Source organism: Phasianus colchicus, chromosome 7 (assembly GCF_987193195.1).
Source record: "Phasianus colchicus chromosome 7, bPhaCol1.hap1.1, whole genome shotgun sequence".
Classification (NCBI taxonomy): Eukaryota; Metazoa; Chordata; class Aves; order Galliformes; family Phasianidae; genus Phasianus; species Phasianus colchicus.
The window spans coordinates 24,246,873-24,268,132 of NC_143442.1; the positions used below are offsets into that span (position 1 = coordinate 24,246,873).

Sequence of the window (21,260 nt, forward strand, 5' to 3'; positions counted from 1 at the left end):
TGTTGTAGTCTGCTTCTGTACTGCTTCATAGCTATTAGTGTTGATGTAATGAGTTTTTGGTAGATTTCCAATCTCCTTTTCTCTTTTGAACAGGTGTTTATAATCCAAACAAAAACTGCTGTTGGACTGAAAGTCGGACTTGTCATACAAAACGTCTTATAAGACTTTGTGTACTTATGTAACTTGAAAAATAAATTGTTGGATGCCTTTGGGTTTTTGTTTTTTGTTTTTAGGAAGCAGACTGCTGCCAGTAACTTGTGCTTTTGGCTAAGCATGAAGTTAGCTGATGTTAATTTCGAGGGCAGAAGCTTTGCTAAAGGATAGAGCTGGGTAAAACTAGTGGAAATTCAGTAGGCAAAATGAGAGTAACTCCTCCTGGAAATAGTGCAGGTCAGGCGTCAGTCTGTGTGATAACACAGAGCTTTCATTTTTGTCTTCCAGATGGGATTTATCAAGTTCTGAGTACTATCAGTTGTTATCGCTTGAGACACAGCAAAGATTTTGTACTAAGTGGGCGTTAAAGCAGCTGTGGATGGAAGCCATTGAAGTCCTCAGTAGTGGCTGATTCCTGGTGCTCCTTGCCCATATGTGCACAAGCTCTGAGTAGTCTTGTAGGGAAGTGAAGAAGAAATTCAACCCCCAAACAGTGTTTTTCATATCTTTATTTCCAGCTGGGGAAGTACTGTGCAGCGTGACAGTTTTGATGTTAGAAAAAATCCCTTCTGGCATGGGATGGCACTGAGAGATGCTTTTGCTTGCTGCATAAAATCCCATTTTAGTGTCTTTCTAAGTATTGGGAAATTGAGGGTTGTATTCTGTTGGTATTTTCCTGAAAACCCAAAGTTTTTGTTTTTTTGGACGCGGTTCTTATCTCTGGGTTACTGCTATGTGGCTGCTTTCCTCCTTAGCTACTCCGTATGGTAAGTCAGTTGGGTTGTGCTGTGCTGCGCCATCTCACACCTGCTACTGAAGCAGCAGATTTCCTCCCCCAGTGAGCATGACATTCTTTAGGCTTTCCTAATGACGCTAATGTCATAAATGCAGCATTCCAAGGCATGAAGACCTATTGCTTCATTACTGAAAACTCCCTCCAGCTCCATATTAAGATGCCTGCGTTCCATCGTTCATGGCTGTGCTGATGCTTGAAGGAATTGAGCAGTTTGTATTGTTGAGAACAGATTCTGCTTTGTGATTTTTGTATTTCACTCTTGAATTTTGCTTAAGCATAAGGATATACCTACTGTGTGTTGGGCACTGGCTGACCAGATGAGACAGGCTCCTGAGAATCATTTATTGTCGGAAACAAGCTTCAAATACCACTGCCCAGGCAGTGCCCTAAATACACTGTTAAACTGAAGATGCTTCTTCTAATGCAAATTTTAGTGAACTGACACATTGTAAGACCTCTGGGGAAGGACTGTCCAGTATGATATGTAGTGTCTCCCTTAATTAAAGTGTTCTCCTCGTATGTTGTTGTGGTAATTCTCTAATACTTACCAGTAATTTATTCCTTGTGCAGTTTTACTTCAAAATCTTTCACGTGCAGCAAACTTTATTTTGTACAAAATTACTGAATGCACTGGATAGAACTTCTTTGGTTCATTAGCCTTACTTTAAAGAAGAAATATGTGAGACTTGTTTCTGTAAGTGGTTATTTCTTATGCATAGTGATTCTGCTATAGACACCTCCATTAAGTGAACCATTGCAATGTTTCAATCTGTCATCAAAGTTTGCCTTACTATCTGGTGCAAATGTGTAATTTCTGTGCTGCCAGTATCTCCATGCAGAGCTCACATCTTTGCTTTGTTGTGGCAGGTGCTGTGGCCCTGCTCAGTGCTCAGGTTTGCTCCTGGTGATACTCCTGCATTGGGTGCTTCGGGCATGTCGTCCTCTGGATTCGTTGGATGTGTGCTGGCAGCAGCTACTGCCACAGTGAGGCCTCTTTGTTGCTCTTCTTCACTGATTATTCTGCTATGAGAAAGAACACCGCAGAGTTCTTGAATGAAGCCCCTTCTTCCAGGCTGTCATAAAGATGATCCTTTTGATATGAATGGCAGATAGGCAGGAAGATAAATGACTGCAGTCCAGCGGAGGCTGGTACATGGGATCTCAGGTTCTGTGTGATGGGTGGAGGTGAGCAGCTGGATGGCTGGACTTCATTTTTTTTCTGGCTTAGGATTCCCCTTTAAAGATGGGGTTCTGTGGCTCCAAATGGTTTTGCAGTACAGCACAGGTGACCGTGCTGAATCTCACCTGTACATTTCTTTGAACCTTCTGGTTTTAAATTAATCTTCATGTCTTGTGTTCAGTGTCTTAATTACTTCTTTAAATCAGTTTTCTTATCAATTATTTTCTTTTGTCTTGAACTGTGAATTAGTCCAGATTAAAGCCTGTATAGAAACCAAAGTGATATAGCAGGCTTTTTTTTGGCTCCCTGAAGCCTCCAAAGGGCTTGCATTGGGGAAAAAAAAAAAAAAATCAGTGACTGTTTAAGCCCACAGGAAAGAGAGATGAAGACATTATTCCATCAGTCAGATGTGAACTCTTCTTGAAAATGCAGTTTAACTCCAAACCACTCATCTTGAGCTAAAAAGTTGTTAACTCTAATAATGATTTTTGCTAACATATAATTTTTTTCTAATAAAATAAATGCCAGTTGGTTGTCAACAATCTATTGGATCATTTTTACAAGCTCTTTTTTATTTTTCTGACTTTAGGAAATATCTGGTCTATTTTAGCTTGCCAAAAATATGGCCTACTTTGCTTTGACTGATTAACTTCAGCTGTTTTTTCTTTGGGATACTCACTGTGCTGAGATTTTCTTTGCAGAAATTGTCTTTGTATTCTTCGCTAAATCCAACCCCTCAGCTTCCAGTTCTGTAGGGCAGATTCCAGCAGTACACTGATGTCAGATTCTTTATCAGCATAGTTCCCAGAAGTTGGGTACTACATTCGTTCAGTCAGTTCCTAGTGGTTCCTTTATTAAAGAAACATTACAGCATTTTTTAGCTGATATTGGCAACTTGGCTGTCTTCATTTGCTTCTGGTACCTCAACCTCAACCGTTGGCCAAAGAATGGAAAATTAGAAAAGAACTGAGGTTTACATGGGAAAGACTTGCTGAGATATTTAGGGACTAAAGGGAGTTAATGTCCTCAGCTCCCCCTGAATGATGCTCATACAAAAAAAACTAGCTGCTGCCAATTCACAATTAATTTTCCTCTGCTGCTTGTACCAAATGTGTTCTGAACAACTGTTTGAAGAGTTTCTGGCATTATAATGTGCAAAAAGAAAACTCCTTGAAGAGCTGGAAATCTGAAATGGTTACGTTGGATGAGAAAAAGAGGAATGTTCATTGATGTGTTGACATTGTGCACAGACACCAGCTTGGTGCAGCACAGCTGTGAGGCAAGGTTTGCTTATGTGCCTGTGGAAAAAGGTAGGGGAAAAGGTAGTTGTGGGAGTGGAAAAACTAGCATTATGGATGATCAGTGACAACTCTTTGTGTTAGGCAGAAAGATTAGCACTCGAAAACCCGATGAAGTGTTCTGTATTAATGTTTTTGGGAGCAATTTTTTGGGTAATTTGACCTGAAAGACTCCAATAGGAACTGCTCTGCTAGCTTTCCAAATAGCAGAAGTAGGAATTAATTTTTGCTCAAAATACCCAGCATAGCTCAGAAATGCTTGAAAGAACACTCATGGCCTGTGCATTTCAAGTACACTGCTTTGGAGTCTTTTTTTTCCCCATACAATTACTGTTGTGTTCAATCCTTTTTTTTTAATTATTATTATTTTTCCCCTATTTTTGAGCCTGCTGGAAGAGCAAAATCAGTCAGAGCTGTTCCTCCTTTTGTTTACTTCAACCTGAAGCAAGGTGGGTGAGATAGGAGTGTGCCAGTGTCATCCCTGTAATCTATGAGGCAGGGAAAATGGTGGTTTGGACCATCTTCCATCTAAATAGGATTAGTGTTTTGGGGAAGTAGTTGCAACAGGGCAGAACCTGAAGGCTGTAGGTAACTTGCTTTTGTATGTATGGTGTACTTTTTTCTTTTTAATTATGCCCTTCGCACAGCATTGAAAAATGCAGCACTAAAGTTGGACTTGTTGTCTGGGGCTCTGCTATCTTGCAAGGTGCTTCTTATTGTTTTCTTCCAGCAACTTTTAACTCTGCTGTTTAACTCGGAGTATGGACTGCATACCCACTTTGGTTATATAGATTTTAACACGTGAATTTTGCAGTTATGGATGTTGCCAGTGTGTGCTTTCTTGTCTGGAAGAATGCCATATTTTCACACTGTCGTCGTTTTGTTAAATACTTGGTATTTAAAGGGATGAGCATGGCACTAGGTAGGTCTGTTTGGGGAACTTCAGATGTTTCAAATGTAACATACATCTGGCAGTATGCACACATTGTTTATCTTGGTATGACAGAACCATCTTTTGAATTCAGAGGAAGTGGAGAAGCCTGGCTTATTGTTCGTATTGCAGTTTATTAATGGCTATAGATATGAAAAGAGCATCTCGCTAAATGGAAGTCTCGGTCAACCTCTGACTCTTGTCTTAAAGGTTTGAGAATAGACAATATGAAAAAATCCCAGCTTCTTTCCAGATGGCTGAATGCTTGATGTGTCTTTATGTTTAGCTGTCATTCAAATGTGAATGCTGTGGTGATTATAAGTGTCTTCCATTTTTCTGGTTTGAAATGAACCCTTTTATGCATTGTGTGCTTAGAGATTAACTGTTTGGCGTATCAGTGGGGATTTCAGAGCAATAAAACCCAACTTGATAGTATTGCAGAATCCAGGATGTAGTTTTGGTAGCTGCCTTGAGAGCGCAGGTCTCAGCTCCACGTAACGTTGCGTACGGTCGCTTTGAAATAGGCTGTAGTGAACTGTTGGCATTCTTTAAGTGTTGTTTCAGAACTGAAACTTCTCGTGCACTGTAAGCGGGAAGAATGAGCACAAGGGAAGGAATTTATTTAAACTGGGAAGGAAAATGAAAACTAGATTTTGTTAAGCTGTGAATGTGAAGTACGATTCTTACATAATGGTTTTAGACACGTGTAAGTTAATATTCAAAGATGCAGACTACAATTTGATGATTTAATTGTTAAATACTGTTAAATACTGTTGTAATCTTGCTGAAGATGACTGAATTTTCAGGGTTTGGTTTTTTTGTCGTTGTTTTTATGTTTTGGAGCCTAACTTTGTTAAGGGAATATATAGTGTAAAAGAGACTTCTGATAATGCGGCCAGAACTGTTGCAGGTTCTATAGAAGGCCAAATCACTAACCTTAAGGGACCAATATACCAGCAAATTCTGATGTTAGTGGCTTATTTGTTTTTCTTTTCCCTTTAAGCACAATGACTATTTCTTTACCTGCTAGCCTCTTTTAAATGAGAATTGACTGCTTTGTTGCATGTGTCCTTCCTTTTTTCAAGGCTCTGGTGTATAGTAATAGAACTACCACTTAGCAGAAGTAGGTCCAATTACTCTGCTGTAAAGCCTTCACACCTAACAGTGAACACAGCACATTGTGGCTGAACCTGTCGGTCATGGGCTCTCTACCAGTGTCTATGTGTGAGCTGGGAAAATGTGATATAATAGTCTCTGTTAATGAGAAGGTGATGTTACACTGCAAGTACTGCTGTCAGTATATACTTGTGATAAAGCATCCCTATCACTTGATCAGCTTTGAGCATTTTTCGTGGAACAGAAAAAACCCAACAAAAAACCTACATTATACTCTTCTGTAGACTCTTCACATATATTTTCATTAAATTTCTCAGGGAAATGTAATTTCTGCAGATGCTTGAGCATGGTGTACATGGAGTTAGGGCTCCTTAACTGTACTCACATACACTAAAAGAATGAGCAAGTTAGCTAGTGGAAAAGTACATCGGGCTGATCTGTCTGAGTGATGAATGGCATCAAACTGCAAATAAAAGAAGGCTGTGATGCTGTCTCTGTACTGTTGTAATGTATATGCAAATAGAGCATTTAGTCAACTTTCATACTGACTGTTGTGTGAAGTTTCTCCTTACAGGGCTGTGCTGGGCTGTAACTGTGAAAGGAATGCTGCTAGGTGCACGTCCCTCTTTCCAGATCTGGAAAGACCACCCTGCTCAGGAGGTTGGAGGAAGCTGCCCCAGATCAGTGACTGGGATGCACGTCATTCTTCATGTTTGAGCAGACAGTGTTTTTGTTAGTGTGGAAGAGGTCTTCTCTATCCTTGTAAATCTCCAAAACTCTTTCATCCCTACTCCCTTGTGATTCTATTTCCCTGAAGGTATTTGGAGGAGAGGGAGGAAGACGCCTTTTTGCACTTCCTGTTAAGGGAGGGGAAAACCCTTTTGCACACCCGTGGTATTGAGTTTGTATGACAGAATGAATAGCCTCATTCTCTTTGTCGTCTTTGAACTAGCCAATATCCACTTCATTTTTATGGCATAAATTTTTGATGAGGTATTAATTCTGGGATGTTCTGTGTTTCAGTCAAGTGAAGCTGGAAGTTGACCTCAAGAAATAGAGGATTATCTTTGGGTCTTGCCCGACTCCAACGCTTACTTCTGCCAATGCACTTAAGAGGTCATTTGGTCTATTCACAGCCTGTGTGTTCTGCATCCCATTGCCGGAACCAGTACAGCTGACTAATCTTTATGGAATTTGGCAGTGCTTGCCGGCTCTTTGTGCCTTGAGAATGTTCTTAACTCAGTATTTCTTGCTGCTGAGAAGTACAGCCTGGTTAATTTAGTATTTCATGTGAGAACCAACTGCCATGTATCAGCTTCATCTGGTCCAGACCTTGCTCCGACACCTGGGTGGCTGAGGATGCTTTATTTTTGTCCCAGCACAACTTGTTCTAAGTTCATCTGTTATTCCCATTCCCTTCTTTTTTCTTTCTGTGGTAATGCAGCAATGAACTTCTGCCTCAAAGGCACTCAGCTTGCATCTCCAAATAGTTAAAGTGCTTTTGGTTTTGAAACCTACCCTGGGTGTCTTAGGACACTTCCAGCACCAGGACTTAAATTTGGCCCTAAAGGCTGTGTTTTTGGGGCATGAAGGTGAGTCAGGCCCTATAGCACGCTCCCCAGCGCCTGCCTTATGCAGGGGTTAGGATTGTGGTGCTACTTTCTGTGAAATCCTTGCATGAGTTTGGGAGGAACAGAAAAAAAATCCTCTCTCAAAAAAGAATGTGTTATAGCTCTCCATGTGGAATTAAGGATATGCTTCTGTAATTTACTGCTGGCTTTTTCCCTTACTTGAGGTTTATCTAAAGCTCAGTGTATATGATACGGTGTTAGAGGATGTAATCATACCTGATCTTCTGTATTGTCTCACTGGCATTTGTATTCTGTGCTGTGGGGATAGGAGTCTGCAGTTACTCAGTCACACATTTGGAACTCTGAGGGCTCCTGATAAGCGGTCCTAGGGCAGCTGCGAATGCATTAATCACTTCAACAAAGGAAAGCCAAACAGTTGTAAATAAAATAATCTCAGATAGTATCTAGATGCAGGACTGAAGTGGTGTCTGCTCTCTTTGTAGCTGCTGAGCACTTCATCAGTTTTTGTTCAGCATCTGGCATATTTCAGTGTAGAGTTAGGAACAAGCTGAGCTGTATGAATTTACAGCCAGCCCTTTGGTTTTGCTGTCTGTAGGTGTACTGAATGCTTTGAACTAACATTCTCAGCTAACTTGACATTAGTTTATAAATGAAAATCTGTTTGCATTTCTTAATTACATTCTCACGGATTGTCTTTAATTCAAAGCCTGGCATACCAGGCACTTCAGTTTCAGCTGGGGCTATTTTGTCATAGTTCTTACAGCTGCAGTCTTTGTGGACCTCTTTTTCTAAATGTATGTATCCAGAGAGCTTTGTCCTTGTTTTGCATGCTTGTTCTTCACTGAAATACACTTCATAAATGTTCGATGTTGGAGTGCAGTGGAAGGGTGTGGGCTATGTGACCCCTCAGCCCTGTAATGTTGCCTTACATTGTGTTGTATTCAGTAATGTGCAGGTAGTGGGACATACTTAGTGATTAGTTCTTATTCAGATAAGAATCAGCGTGGACAAGCTCTCTGGTACATCTCGTAACTATAACATCTGTACGTTCATTGATTGTCAGTATCAAATCAGAATGCTCTTATTTTTGAAGGGTTCCAAATTGGAATTTAACTGATCATCTGTTGGTGTTTGGGAACTCCATAGTAATGTTCCCATGGAACTGAAACCCCATCTCTGGTATGAGTGGTGAAGGGGCCCAGCTGCTGGTGGTTGGCTGAAATGCTGAGTAGGGGACTCATCGGGCTTGGTTGGGGGTGCTTGTGGGATGCAAACAGGTGACTGCTGGGGTTGCTTTAAGTTTGAGACTGCCACCATCCTCATCTCATTTGTAGTCAGCTCTGCCTGCTGTGATTTGTGAGTGTTGGGTTATAGTGTTTCTTGGCTAGGATGGTGCTGCATCACCTAGCCTATCGTGCTCATAGAAATCATCAGCTACTTATCTGCTGGGATGTAATAGATCACATGGCAATATATGTACAATATAAAATGATTAAATGGTAGAACATTCTCTCTCTCTCTCTCTCATTGGCATTAACTGAAAATGTCCCCTTCATGAGGAAGTATATTGTGATTGCGAGTTCTTAATCTCTATTTTAATGCTGTCTCAATGGCAGAAAGCACCATAGCCACACTCCATTGTTTGCCTTCAGACTTTGACCTGGTGTTCATTCTGTCTCTGTGCTTGTGGAGCAGCTTTATGCGACTTTCATTTTTTTTTTTTATACCTCCTTTTTCATGCTGTGTTTCGCTGGAATCAATTTGCTCTAGTGAAACATTAATGTAGAGGTGCTTCTAAAATACCAGCCTGAGAAATAACCCTGGATGGAGTCTTACTGACTCATTCTCTTACTTTCTGCATTTTTTTCATATTCAAATTAAAAAACTTCAAGTTAGAGATTGTATTCTGCTAAAGACAAGTAACAGCACCATACAGTGATGAACTGTGAGATCAGTAGGTGGTGGTCTTTTATTGATGGACCAGCACAAATGTGCTTAAACTTGTTAGTATTCTTTCACTCATTAAGACTGAGATATGCTACATTAGCATCAACATTTGTAAAGTAAGTTGCTTAGTTCTCAGAAAAGTAGACACTTTAATACCTAAATTCATGGGTGTGGGGAAGGAATCAAGATGGTCCTCCCAAGTTTTTGATATATTAACTACGTTTTTATCTGTGTATTTAAATAATAAAGCAAATGGGAGTGTCTTAGAGCGATTGATCTTTCACTTGAATGTTTACTCTTGACTGAAACAAATGCATAGAAGAATTACTGAGTTTATTTTAGATGTGAGCACTGGAGGCACTGTGTATGGTGACAACAGTTCAGATTCTGTGACAACAAACATGAAATCCACTTTTTAAATTTGTCACTTCTGCCTACATTGTATGTGTGTATTCATGTGACCTGGCTTTAATTTATCTTTTGGTAAATATTTGCATAGTAATTCCTAAAGTGTTCTCCCACATATAAAGGAAATGATGATGAACAGCTTTTAAGTGGCTTGATGTTGAACACAGACATGACTTGCAGCCTTAAGGTAAAATGCACGTTACTGTAACTGTTTAATATTCATGTAGGAAGTGCTGCTACGCATTGTACCGAGTGACTCGTTCATGTTTTTCCTTTAAATATTTAGATGATGTTTATGTTGTGTACCTTAATTAAAATTTTGTATGGAGGTTACATGCAGCATAGTAAGATTCCTTCCCATTCGTGTCACTGAGAGCATGCAGGAGCAGATAGACAGCAGATATGTGGATTTGAAGCCAGCTGCGTTCATTAGTAGCTGGTTTCTTTGCTCTCCCTACTTTAGGCAGAGCATACATACACTAAGTACTGCAGTTATGGAAGGCAGTGCAAAGCAGGTATGAGATATGACAAAACTGCATTTGCAGAAGAAATGTCTGGCAGTGCGTAATAAACTGTGCACTGATTGCCCTTTCCTGTGGAAGAAAGGGCCCCTGTGCGTGCAGAACATTCGTGATCAAAGCTGCTTAATGAGATAAGCTTAAGGTCTGGTTTTGTTGGCACCGGGAACTTAAGTCCTCATTTAGATTTATTGATCTGGACAATGTTCTGGGGAGCTGTGTGCTTTCAAGTCTCTTTGGACTGGGTGAGGGTTGTGCTGCTCAGAGGAATTATGGCTGTAACTGCAGAGAGGCTGTGTGCTAACTTGCTCCACCGAGCCTATCTACAAGTAGCTACTATTTGCTTCATCAAACTCCATAAGGATGACCTCTCTCTGCCTGCACCAGCAGCTGTTTTCTCACCTTCAGGGATGAAGTGCTGGCGAGGTTTATAGAAGTACTGATGTGGAACCGGGCTGTGAAGGGCAGGTGGGCAGTGCTGCATTCTGGCGGCTGCTGTCACTGGCAGTCCCTGAGCCCAAAGAGCTGAGGTGGCTGTATGTGGTGTCCAGGTCGGAGTGTGGGGGAACAGCACCTCGCTGGGAAGTGCTCTTCTGCTAAAGGAGCCGCGTGCATCTTGTTCTGCTTCACTTCTTGTATTCTAGTGCGATTTGTTGTTCCTTTCCGTTAAAAAAATGGTTCCTGAAGCTGCTAGTTGCTCCAACATTGGTGAGGAATGACGTCTCCTGCTCTCGCAGACTAATCTGGACTTCACTTTCTCCTCATGTGGCCTTTAACAAAAGCACTAAATTGCTGTATTTGTTGTGGCCTACAGTAAAAGGAAGATTGGGATTTCATTAAGCTCGATGGAATTTAGGGTGGCCCTTTGTCTTGAGCTTGTTTCCTGCCAACTTGCTGCATTCTACTAGGACAATGCAGCTTTTACACTTCTTTTTTTTCCTTTGTTTCTCTTTCAAAGACACATCTGGGTTGGTGCAGCCACAGAATCACAAATAGAAGCAAACACTGAAAATGAAACGTTCCAATCAGCTCTTTGTTTTTTTTTCTTTCACATCAGCTCTATTCTGTATGGGACTCTTAAATGGCATAATACTTACAACAGGTTGTAGTGTATTTTGAGGCAAAAATAAAACTCACTTCTCTTAGTTAGACAAACTTCTGTGGCTAACAAGTATGTTGGTTCAGTATTGATATCTCTGAACACCTTTTGTGACTGCATGAGTTAAAAGGTTCAGGAGGAACGTCTGCAGCCATTGGTATACATTCTGATTTGAGAGAAACTTCTAGTGTAGTGGGTTTATTGGTAGGGTCAAGTGACACTCACAAGGTTTGAGCATGATGTAAATTGTTGGATTTAAGTTAACCTGCGTGCTCGCTGCACAGAGATACATTTGCTCTCTACCTTTTGATCTTAGGAATTTTGTGGGTACAGAAAAATAATTAAATCACGAGTTTTAAAAATAGAGTGTTGAGCTGCAATATTTGACTGTGCCATCACTTTGCAGAGATGAGAACTTGCTATTAAAACCTAGAGTTTTGAATGCCTGATACCTAAAATTAAAAAAAAAAAAAAGAAAGAAAAGAAAAAAAAAAAAGAAATATCTTACTGCTTAACATATGGGTGGCTTCAGCGCAAAATGAAATAACTGTAGTTAAGGGTAAATTTCAGATAAAATAGGGATGTTCTGTGTGTTTTGTCAGGTGGCTGTCATCTACCCACATGAATACCTAACCCTCCAACTAGCATGGGGGGTAAAAGGGTTGTGGGTTAGCCCTGGTAGGCAGCTGAGCCTCACACAGCCACTCTCTCATTCCCCCCTGGTGGGATGGCAAAGAGGAGTGGAAAGATAGAAGTGAGCAAACTCCTGCTTTGAGATAAGAGGAACAGGCATAGCAACAGCTGTGTGCGTGGCTGAACAGCCCTTCCTTTCTCTTTCTTTCCCCCAGCATTTTTTTTGCTGGGTGCCATGGCTCATGCCATGGAATATCCCTTCACTCCATTGGGGTCAGCTGCCTTGACCATCCCCTTCTACCCCTCACTGGCAAGGCAGCATAAGCAGCTGAAAAGAGCTTGGTACTATGTAAGCACTGTCCAATAGCTAAGTATTTAATTTAAAAATCCAAGTGTGTAAGGCAATGCAAGTGTACATTCTAAAACTTTTTTTGCGTAGTATTTTATAGGTAGTCTTATGTCTGCAGTTTTAATTTCCTCTTTTTTCAGTAATTTTTTATTTTAGGAGAAGCTCCGTGCACCTTGGTGGCAAAGAGGTGGGATACAGAGCTGCTTTGTCTGTTGGCAATAAAACCTTGTGAGGTTATGTTGAGAAAACTTGTTTCTCTCTTACAGGATCCAACTTACTGGGTGAATATTCACCACCTGGAGTATACAGATGGAGGAATCCTGGACCCTGACGATGTGCTGGCAGATGTTGTGGAAGACAAAGATAAGGTAGAGCTGGAATGAAAACACTACCTTTGCTTTTTTTGCTGTGTCTTTTCAAATAACTAATGCTACATTCTAATTTCTTGGCTCTGTGGCAAATGAGGTGTGTGTTGAATATTCTTAAATGAAACACATCTGCCTGTAGGTGTTGTAGCTCTCCAATCTGGAGACCAGAGGTGGAAAGCATGACCGTGGCCATGAAGATAATTAGAGAAGTCTGGCAGCTGATGTAGAACTTAAAACTTTTTCAAGCAGTTTTGTGTTTCCTCTTGTTGTATGAAAATATTGGTGAAGGAATGAGAATTTTACATGACATCTTTTTTTTAATGCCACTTAAAATGTCTTTGATCTCCTTCTCTGCTTAGAATTAAGTTTTCTCAAGAATCATTCAAATGTTGTGCTTGAGTGTGTGACAAAATAAACGGACAAACCCTATGATGACAGTAACAGCTGTCCCAAATATGTTGCATTTCAGGAGGAGTTTCTGTGATTTGTTAATGAAAATTTAAGTAGACTAGTTATTAATCTCACAAGCTATGAGTCTGTAATTCAGATCCAATTCTGCATTCAAATGAGACAGGTGTCCTTTCTAGGTAAAGGAATAGATGCAAACAAGTCCCTTTTAATGTTCTTATAATTAGCTTGAGAAACTGGTGACTTTCAGCATAGAGGGGGATGAATATAATTGATAATACTTAGCTGTTTTATTGTAAAAAATCAGAGGGAATAAATGTCTAGTGACTTGAAACTGAAGATCTAAATGTGGTATATGTTTATAGCTTCAAACAAATAGCTTTGTCTACATAAGTTGCCATATGCTTGATGAACTCAAAAATAATTCTGCAGACAAATGCAAGTTCTGCATGCTGTTGGTTGTTCAATGGTTTAATACGAGGTGCATCATTTTGGTCACAGTTAGTAGGATACAGTTTCTCAGTACCACTAAGAGGTACTTAGTGACAGTTAATGAGAATTTCTTAAAAGCAGAGAAGCTGTGGTGGTGGTGTTTTTTCATGTCCAATTAGTATTTCTTGTTTGACTATATTTATTGAAAGTGTGCTTGAAACATCATACAGCTTTCTTTCTGGTGATGTTTGGAGGCTAATGATTGCTTTCTGAGGATTAACACTGCTATATAAGGCATAAGATGTCATAAAATCAAATAATCGGAGTTAAGGGAAATGGCTTATTGGTGTCATCAGTCAATAAAAAAAAATAACACATCTACCCAGGATTTCCTCTATTTGAAATACGGACACACATTCATGCAAATATGAGCAGTAGCTTGCAGGATATTTGATACATCATCCAATTTTCTGCTTGTTCCCAAAGCTGTACTATTCTTTATCAGTGGGAATCACTGTGGCTGAGAATGTGTTGCTGATGAAATTTCTAGTTCACATTACAGGTTCTTGCATGTTCTGTTATAAGAATGCCAGGTGGGATTCTATGGTTTTGAGGTTGCATTTTGGAAGGAGCCCAGGAAAGCAGGACGTTATTCACTGGAGCGCTCTGAGGTGGTTTAGGAATGCAGCAAACTTCTCAATTTCCCTTCCTGTGATGCCTCAATTACACGTGGTACACAAAAGGAAGATACATGCAGGTGTGGCTCGAAGTGATGCTTTTTGTGGCTGTTGTCTTTTCTTCAGAAGGCCTTGGTGAACTGGTGGTATGTAAGACTTGCTGAACAGCAGCAGCTGCAGTGACATATATATGTTTTTAAACGGGAGAAGAAGCATGTAATCACATAACCAGACTGCTGGTTGAGAGGTCAAAATATTATTTTGAGTGGAATTGGGCCATGGCATCTCCAGAGTATTGGAGCTGTTGGCATAGAGAAACCTGTAGGCACGTAGCATGATCTCATAAAGAAGAATGAGCCCTATAAAAGAGCTACAAATATACTTTTTAATAGTTTTATTGTGTCCTATTAACCTTTGAGCCTTGGCCTATTCCAGCTGAGTATATTGGCTAAAGGACCTTTAAGCTTTGCAAAAAATGAGTTGAGGTATTGAGATCTAATAGAACTGATATCTAATTTGGTGTGTAAAGTCCCTAAATAGGTGAAATGATCCTTGGTAGGTATATTTGTGTGCTGATTCCCTTTGGTGAGGGCTGTCTGTCGGGGTGATGAATGAACGGGCCGCAGCTTTGTTGCTCTCTTGTCCTTGTCATCCTTTCCTGTGTATCCAAGGCACTAATGCAGTCTCACAAAGTCAGTCATTCTATACATAAAATAAGCATTAACTTAACCTCTGTGCCTTTAAACAAAATTGTTTGGCATTGCTGCCTATCAAGCTCCTTTATAATGCCAGACTGAACTAACTGGTTCATTTTCTTTGAGCATTAATCTGCTCTAGATCATGGTTTGATGGCAGTAATTTAGCACTGTTTTTGCGAAGCAAAATGCACTTGCTAATCTATTGGAATTCTTTCACTGTAGCAACAAAACAGGGAACCAGGGAAAGCTGTCAGATGTAATTTCTTTTGAGTTTCACAGGTTCTTGACATTCTTTACCAACAGGCAGGTGAGGAGGCACAGCTACTGGCTAGGAGAGCAGCCAAGCATTGCCATGGGTCGGTACTGGTGGGGGCCATGGAGGGCAGGGTGAGAGGCTCTGGGTGCCTGTGGCTTGGCTGGGAAGGAGCTCTTCCTGATTTCCTGTCTTCCTCTTGGTCTCACAATTAATTAAAACCTGGATAACTGGCAGCACTGTAGATGGAGTTAATAGCGGCTAGCTGCCTGGCTATGCATGCTAGAGCAGGTAACTTCTATGTGCATATAAATGAAGCCTAATTTAGTATTATAAGTGAATGATTGGGCTGTTCTTTATGGCAAGAGCTGTTCTTGCTGTTACTGCCATAGCAATAATGCATGGTATGAATGGAGTGTCAAAGCAAGCCTCTAATAGTTTTAAAATAATTTTGTCTTCACTGAGTTGGCTAGCCAAGTTGTTTATGTCCTGGTTGCTCCGAATGATAGATGAACTTAAAAAATCTAATTTTGTCTTCTGCATTAAAAAAAGAGGCTGTTTAAATTGTCTGGTTTTAATGAGCTGAAGCTGTAAATGGGGTCCTTTTTTTTGTATGTTATTATTTAAACAGATCTCTCACTGGAAATGACTTTTTTTATTTGAGGAAAAAAATGCCACAGGAGAAGTTCTGTTGTACCAAAAGCGAAGACTAAACATTTCCCTTGGTATCACTGTGTACAGTTTGGCACATCTTAACTGTATAAATGTAATGTGCCCATCTAGATTTCCCTCCATTTTATATAGAGTCATATTTTCAAATGTGCATAAACACGCAAAAGGATGTAGTGAAGCTACGTGTTAATAAGCTAAAACTTGCTTAGTTTATAGGAGAAGAGTTTAAACTTCTGGTAACTTTCAAGAGCAGAACAGTCCTCTCTCTATATAAAAACTGTATTTTTCCTATAAAGTTGTCTGTCTAACTTGTCAAGAGCAGTTCACATCTTGATGGGACTAGAGACAAATAAAACAGGCTTTCTGGTATGCTGCAATCAGCAGAGCCCTTCTGAAGTGGGATGTGGTGGCCTTCTGTCAAGTATTCATTTGCTTTACCTTGGCAGGGCTCCTCGTGTAAGCATGAGTAACACTGACAGAAGTGCAGTACTACAGTATCTGCCACTCAGCCAGTAAAGCTGGTGAACTTATGTGGGAGGACACTGCTCTGTGATCAGTGCTGCTGGCAGAACATCTCCACTAGTCAGCCTTGAGGGTGTTGCAGTATGTCTGGCCTCCCTGCAGCCTTGTTTGTTAGCAAGTCCATTGCCTTGTTTGTTTGGTTTTTTTTTTAAAGGGTTGAAGAAAAAGGGGGTGTGATGATGTTGGTTAGTGTTGTGCTGATACTGAAATAACTAGTGTGCCGTGTAGTCTTGGAGGATGCTAAGGCACTTCTTAACCCTTAGTTTAGCCAGGGTTGTTTGTGAGCGGCTCTAGTCTCAGTCAAGAGTTGAAAGCATGATCATTTTGTGGATGGAGCTTGATTTGGAGAGGTTGCTTCAGCAAAACTACAGGAAGCTTGGCTTCAGAATGTAGACTTCCAGGGTAGATGTAACTGTACAAAGGAAAGGTCTCTTCAAGCATTTCAGACGTGTTTTCTTGTAGCAGCTTCTGGACTTGCTGTTGTTACCAGGCAGGCTAGTCACTAAGTGCTCAGTGGTTGCTGTGCTTGCACTGCATTCGTTCTGTGAACCGAGCAGAATTCTGCAGAGCTGCCAAGTTGTCCTTCCAGAGGGAAGGCGATGGTGAGCTTGAGGGTGAGAAGTTATTACAGTTATGTGGAGGTGATTCCACTTTTGGACCATTTTTTCTTCCTGCCATCCATCATTTTCTTTAAATGGAGAAGGAAGTCAGAACTGAAGTAACTTTTATGTAAGCAAGGGAGGTGTTGCTGGAGAGTACCTGAGGTGATGAAGGAAACGATTTTTACAAGCAGGTTGATAAATGGCAAAATGAAGTCAAAATAAAAAGGCAAGGAGAGGGAGTATCTCAATTGTGCTAAAATAAAATACAATACCAACGGGCTGTGGAATTCTGAGGGAACAGTTCTCAGCAGGGAGCTACAGCACTGCTGCCTTGAAAACTGCCCTGTGAGGCGGTGGCAGGGGCCTTGATGTTGGCTTAGATGTTAGCTTCCAGTGGGTCAGCGCAGCCTGAAAATGTGAGGCTTCACCCATTGTTTTGTGGTGCGGTTTGATACTCAAATATTTGTTCCATACCAATTATGCATACTTAATAGAGCAATTTAATTTGGGCTCCAGTCCTCTGTGTAATTGAGCTGTCTAGTATTTTCTCTTGGGTTTTGTAACTTTCTGATAACTGGAACGCAGAATGAAGAATGGAAAACTCCAGTGTGTTGTACGGCAGTATATTACACTGGTACAGAAAAAAACAAGGTAAGCTGTGTAAGATTTTGTTACAGCTGAGAGCTGTTGAAGCAAATGCTGCGGTGCCTTTATGCAGACTGCTCTAGTGTTATTCACATTGTCATATGTTATTCAGCTTCCCTGGAGAGGCTGTGGGTGGGTTGTTTTGTTGTTTGTTTGATGTCCTCTGATGCTAAGGGTAAGTATGTAGGATATATGTCTGGTAGCACAGAAGGCAACTTAAGGACGGTAGTTTCTTGTAATGAAGAGCTGACGTTTTAAGTGTGAAGTTGATGCAGACTGGTCCGTACTGGTGCTACAGTTCAAATGCTATCTTTCGTAAAATTTGCACAAAAATAAGCATGTGCTAAAGGAAAGAAAAATGGAAAGATAGTTTTTGCTGCTTCTGGACAAAGTTTTTGATATGTGCATGCATTGTTATGACATTTAGTTTTTAATACCAGGACCACATTATTGTTATGATATACATGTTTTCATGGGCTGGTTGCAGCAACCAAGCCCCGCAGACTTGAGATACTTAGCACTACTGGTAGAGATCTGGCTGTGCTCTGTGAGTCTGAATGCCTTGCTGGAGAGAACCACAGTCCAGGGGCAGCCAGTCCCTGTGCTCATCAGTTCCTTTGTGGTAATGGGGTGAGATAGGGATTAGTGCATCAAAGCCTTAGGATGTTCTAAGGTAGGGAAAAATAACAAAGCTGGCATGTAAGAGCTGTTGTACTTTTGGGTTTGGTTTTAATGTTGATTTTAAGTGTGCTTTTCAGGCTGTGTAGTAACTGCCAGAATATTTGTCGGTACTTGATGATTCCTGCTTCTGATTTTTGCATTTGTATCTTCTGGTGTCAGTAACAAGATCCTATAGATATGCATGTCTTAACATTTAGTTACCAAAAAGGATAGCTAGTAGTTCATTTTTCTGTCCAGTGTTAAGTTGGTAGAGGTTGAAGTAAATCTAACTTTATTCTAAATAGTGTAATTACAACCTCCAAAAGCATGATGTGCTTAGCTTTGGTACATTCAGAGCATTCTGTTTCTTCCTTGTAAAGTATTTTGTAGTATGCTGTTCCAGTTATGATTTTCCATAGTCGGTAGCTGGGATATGAAATTCTTACAGTTGATGGTAATAACAGGACAGTACTGTTTACTAAAATATAGCTAGTTTTGTGCAATGGAAATATGAAAACACTTCTGTGAATAAAGCCTTAAAGTATGGAAGAAAGAAGTGAGATACAGGGAGAACCCTGAAGCAGGATGGAGTAGAACAGAGCAGCTGTCCTTTTGTATTGACTGCAGTGATGGCTTTTCTCCTACTCGGGAGTCCTGGGCTTTCCTAAAACTGCTGGATTTGTTCTGGAGGACCGCACCCATTTTGCTGAAACCTGCTGAGTTTATATAGGCTTTATGTAGAGCTGGCTGTATTTTTTTATTTGTTTATTTTGAAATCACACTGGGAGGCAGTCACTAAAAACAGATCTTGGTTTGCAGACCATTTGAACTAAGGTGGAGTTTTGTGCTTGCTGGTGATGGAATGGTGTGCAGGCCAGTCAAGCTGCAGCCCTTTTGTATTTCCTTTTGTTCTTCTAAATTATTTTTTATAACAAGTAATGAAACCAAATGCACACTTTTCAGAAAGAAAAGGTTTTATGCCATTTTGAGCCACCGAGATTAAAATATCTGCTTAGTAACTCTTTTGCAGTAATGATGCGAGCCACTGCATACCTACACAGGCATAAAGGTATTTTGGTAGGAGTTGGTCTGATTATTCCTGAAGCGGGATCTGAGCTGTGAGTGCCAGAGGGAGGAGAAAAAATCGCCGTCATTAGCACCTACTAAGCAACACGTTATTTTGGTAATGCAGTTTTTTAGAGTACAGATTATGAAGCTTTGCATTTTTATGACGTTTGTTTTTAATTTCTTGCTGCAGAGGTGCCATGCATTATTCAAGATTATAAAATGCTCCTGAAATCCAACTCATTTGGTTTTGCTGATGAGGTTCTCAAGCTGTGTAATTAAAGAACTGTATCCACATAGGTTGGAAGTTCAGAACTCCTTAATGTAATCACCAAAATAACTGTTTTTAAGTGTAGTATTACGTTGTGTGCAATTATGCTATCATGTGGTCCTGGTTGGTGGAAGCTTCCTTGTAGTAAACTTCAGGCTTATCAATGTGCTTCAAGATGAGGTTGTTGCTTTAAGAACAGATACCTGGTCAAACATTGCTTAGCTTATTAAAGAGGATTCAGTTTTACAGACTTAGAGCCACATCACAGTGCCTGTATGCATAAAATAAGTACGGGAGTTGATGTACGTATACAAGGATTGCTCCAAAAGCAATGCATCCTATTTTATTGTGTTGGCCCACAGCATCAGAGGTGGCTGTTGGTGGCATGGCAGTAGAGGTGAACCTTCCAGCTAATATCCTGTTACGTGTTGCTGCTGTGTGACAGATGGCAGCAGAGGAGCAGTCTGACAAAATGAAGTTTGACATAGAAGTGTGGATGAAGCAAAGGGGTGGAATTGAATTCCTCCCTGTGGAAAAAAGCGGCGCATATCGACGTTCATTGACAGCTGCTGAACGTTTCTAGAGATCAAGCAGTGGATGTGAGCACAGTGAGGCAGTGGGTGGTGTGTTTCAGCAGTGCTGATATTGGGTCATCTCAGTTGGTGCAGATTTTCATAAGCACAGCATGCAGGTTCTTGTTCATCAGTGCTGAAAACACATAGCTAATGGTGACTATGTTGAAAAATAGTGTTTTGTAGCTGAGAATTTGCTCTATCAAATTGTTTTACTTTGCTCTTTGAATCTGTTGTAGCTTTCATGGAAATAAAAAGGAGGCATTACTTTGGGAATGACCTATATACTACAGTTTGGTTGGAGGCTTCATTTGTGGATGCTTTTTCTATTACGTCTTGTTGAAAAGGGAACTGAAAACAAGCAACAATCAAAATGTAGGATGGAAATGCACAAAGGACTGGTCAATGAGGTGTGCAGCTGCGTTATGTGGCTTCCCAGAGCAGCGTATAGTCATGTATAGAAATAGTACATGGCTTTATACCACTGTTTTTGCAGAGTTGTACTTCTTCATGTGGTATGTGGTTTCTTACTAGTTAAAAGTATATAGTTATAAATTATGCCTTTTTTGTTACTGTCCTTTTTTTAAAAAAAAATCAATCTCATATGTCTTTTTTTTAAATAAGAACTTTTTGATTATTTCAAGTTCTGCTCAGATGATTATTTAGCAGGCTCTAGTAATTGTGGTAATTAGTGTGGTTAGAAGAAAAATACACTTTTTCCAGTGCATTTTTAACTTTAAGGTATAATTCTCAAGAGGATAATAAAATACACTATGGTAGATCTCGCAATCAGGTTAATGCAATCAAGTTGCTAATCATTTTTTTTTTTGGAAGAACCTCCATTAGAGAAGATGAAGACTTGCTCTTTTGCTGAAGAAATGTCTTCATTTACTGCTGATTGAGGTTCTAAGCTTAAACTGCTAGGTTTAGCTTGACCCAGGTCCTATTAGCGGTACATCAAGTTCTGATTGCTTGCCTTCCTGGGACTACACAGGCATGGCTGACTGATAAGAAATCAAAGAAGTGGATTTCAGAGTACTGAGATTTTCCTGATTTGAATGTTTTATAACTTCAAAATGTGAGGAGTCTTTCATATGGTGCTAATGCGTTTCTTATTAGCACTTCTGAAAAGTTTTTCTCAGATGGCATGTTACTTAGATCGTTTAATGTTCAGTCTTTAAGGAAGATTTCCCAATCTTTCTTTTATATCTTAATATCTACCCCATAAAAATCAAAGCTATACGTAAAAACTGTATGATCAGGGGGTTCCCATAGCCTGGTATAGAATAATGATAATGAGATGAACAAACAATGCAGCAACAGGATGTGCTGCTGCACCTTTGTGGCACTGAAGCCAAACTGCTGGAGTAGGTATGAAATACATTATGAGAAGAA

The 21,260-nt window shown here is 40.2% G+C and overlaps 1 protein-coding gene across 5 annotated transcripts in view; it reads left to right on the forward strand.

Annotated features, from left to right (window-relative positions):
- PARD3B (par-3 family cell polarity regulator beta) overlaps nt 1-21,260 on the forward strand; it is a 373,510-nt gene that overhangs the window by 4,995 nt on the left and 347,255 nt on the right. For all 5 annotated transcript variants that reach the window (XR_016468331.1, XM_090144157.1, XM_090144152.1 and 2 more), the window contains exon 2: nt 12,287-12,388. Coding sequence is in view for 4 of the 5 variants with exons in the window: in XM_090144157.1 (XP_090000283.1) it covers nt 12,287-12,388 (102 nt within the window). In the remaining variant the exon portion in view is untranslated. The remainder of the gene's footprint in view (nt 1-12,286; nt 12,389-21,260) is intronic.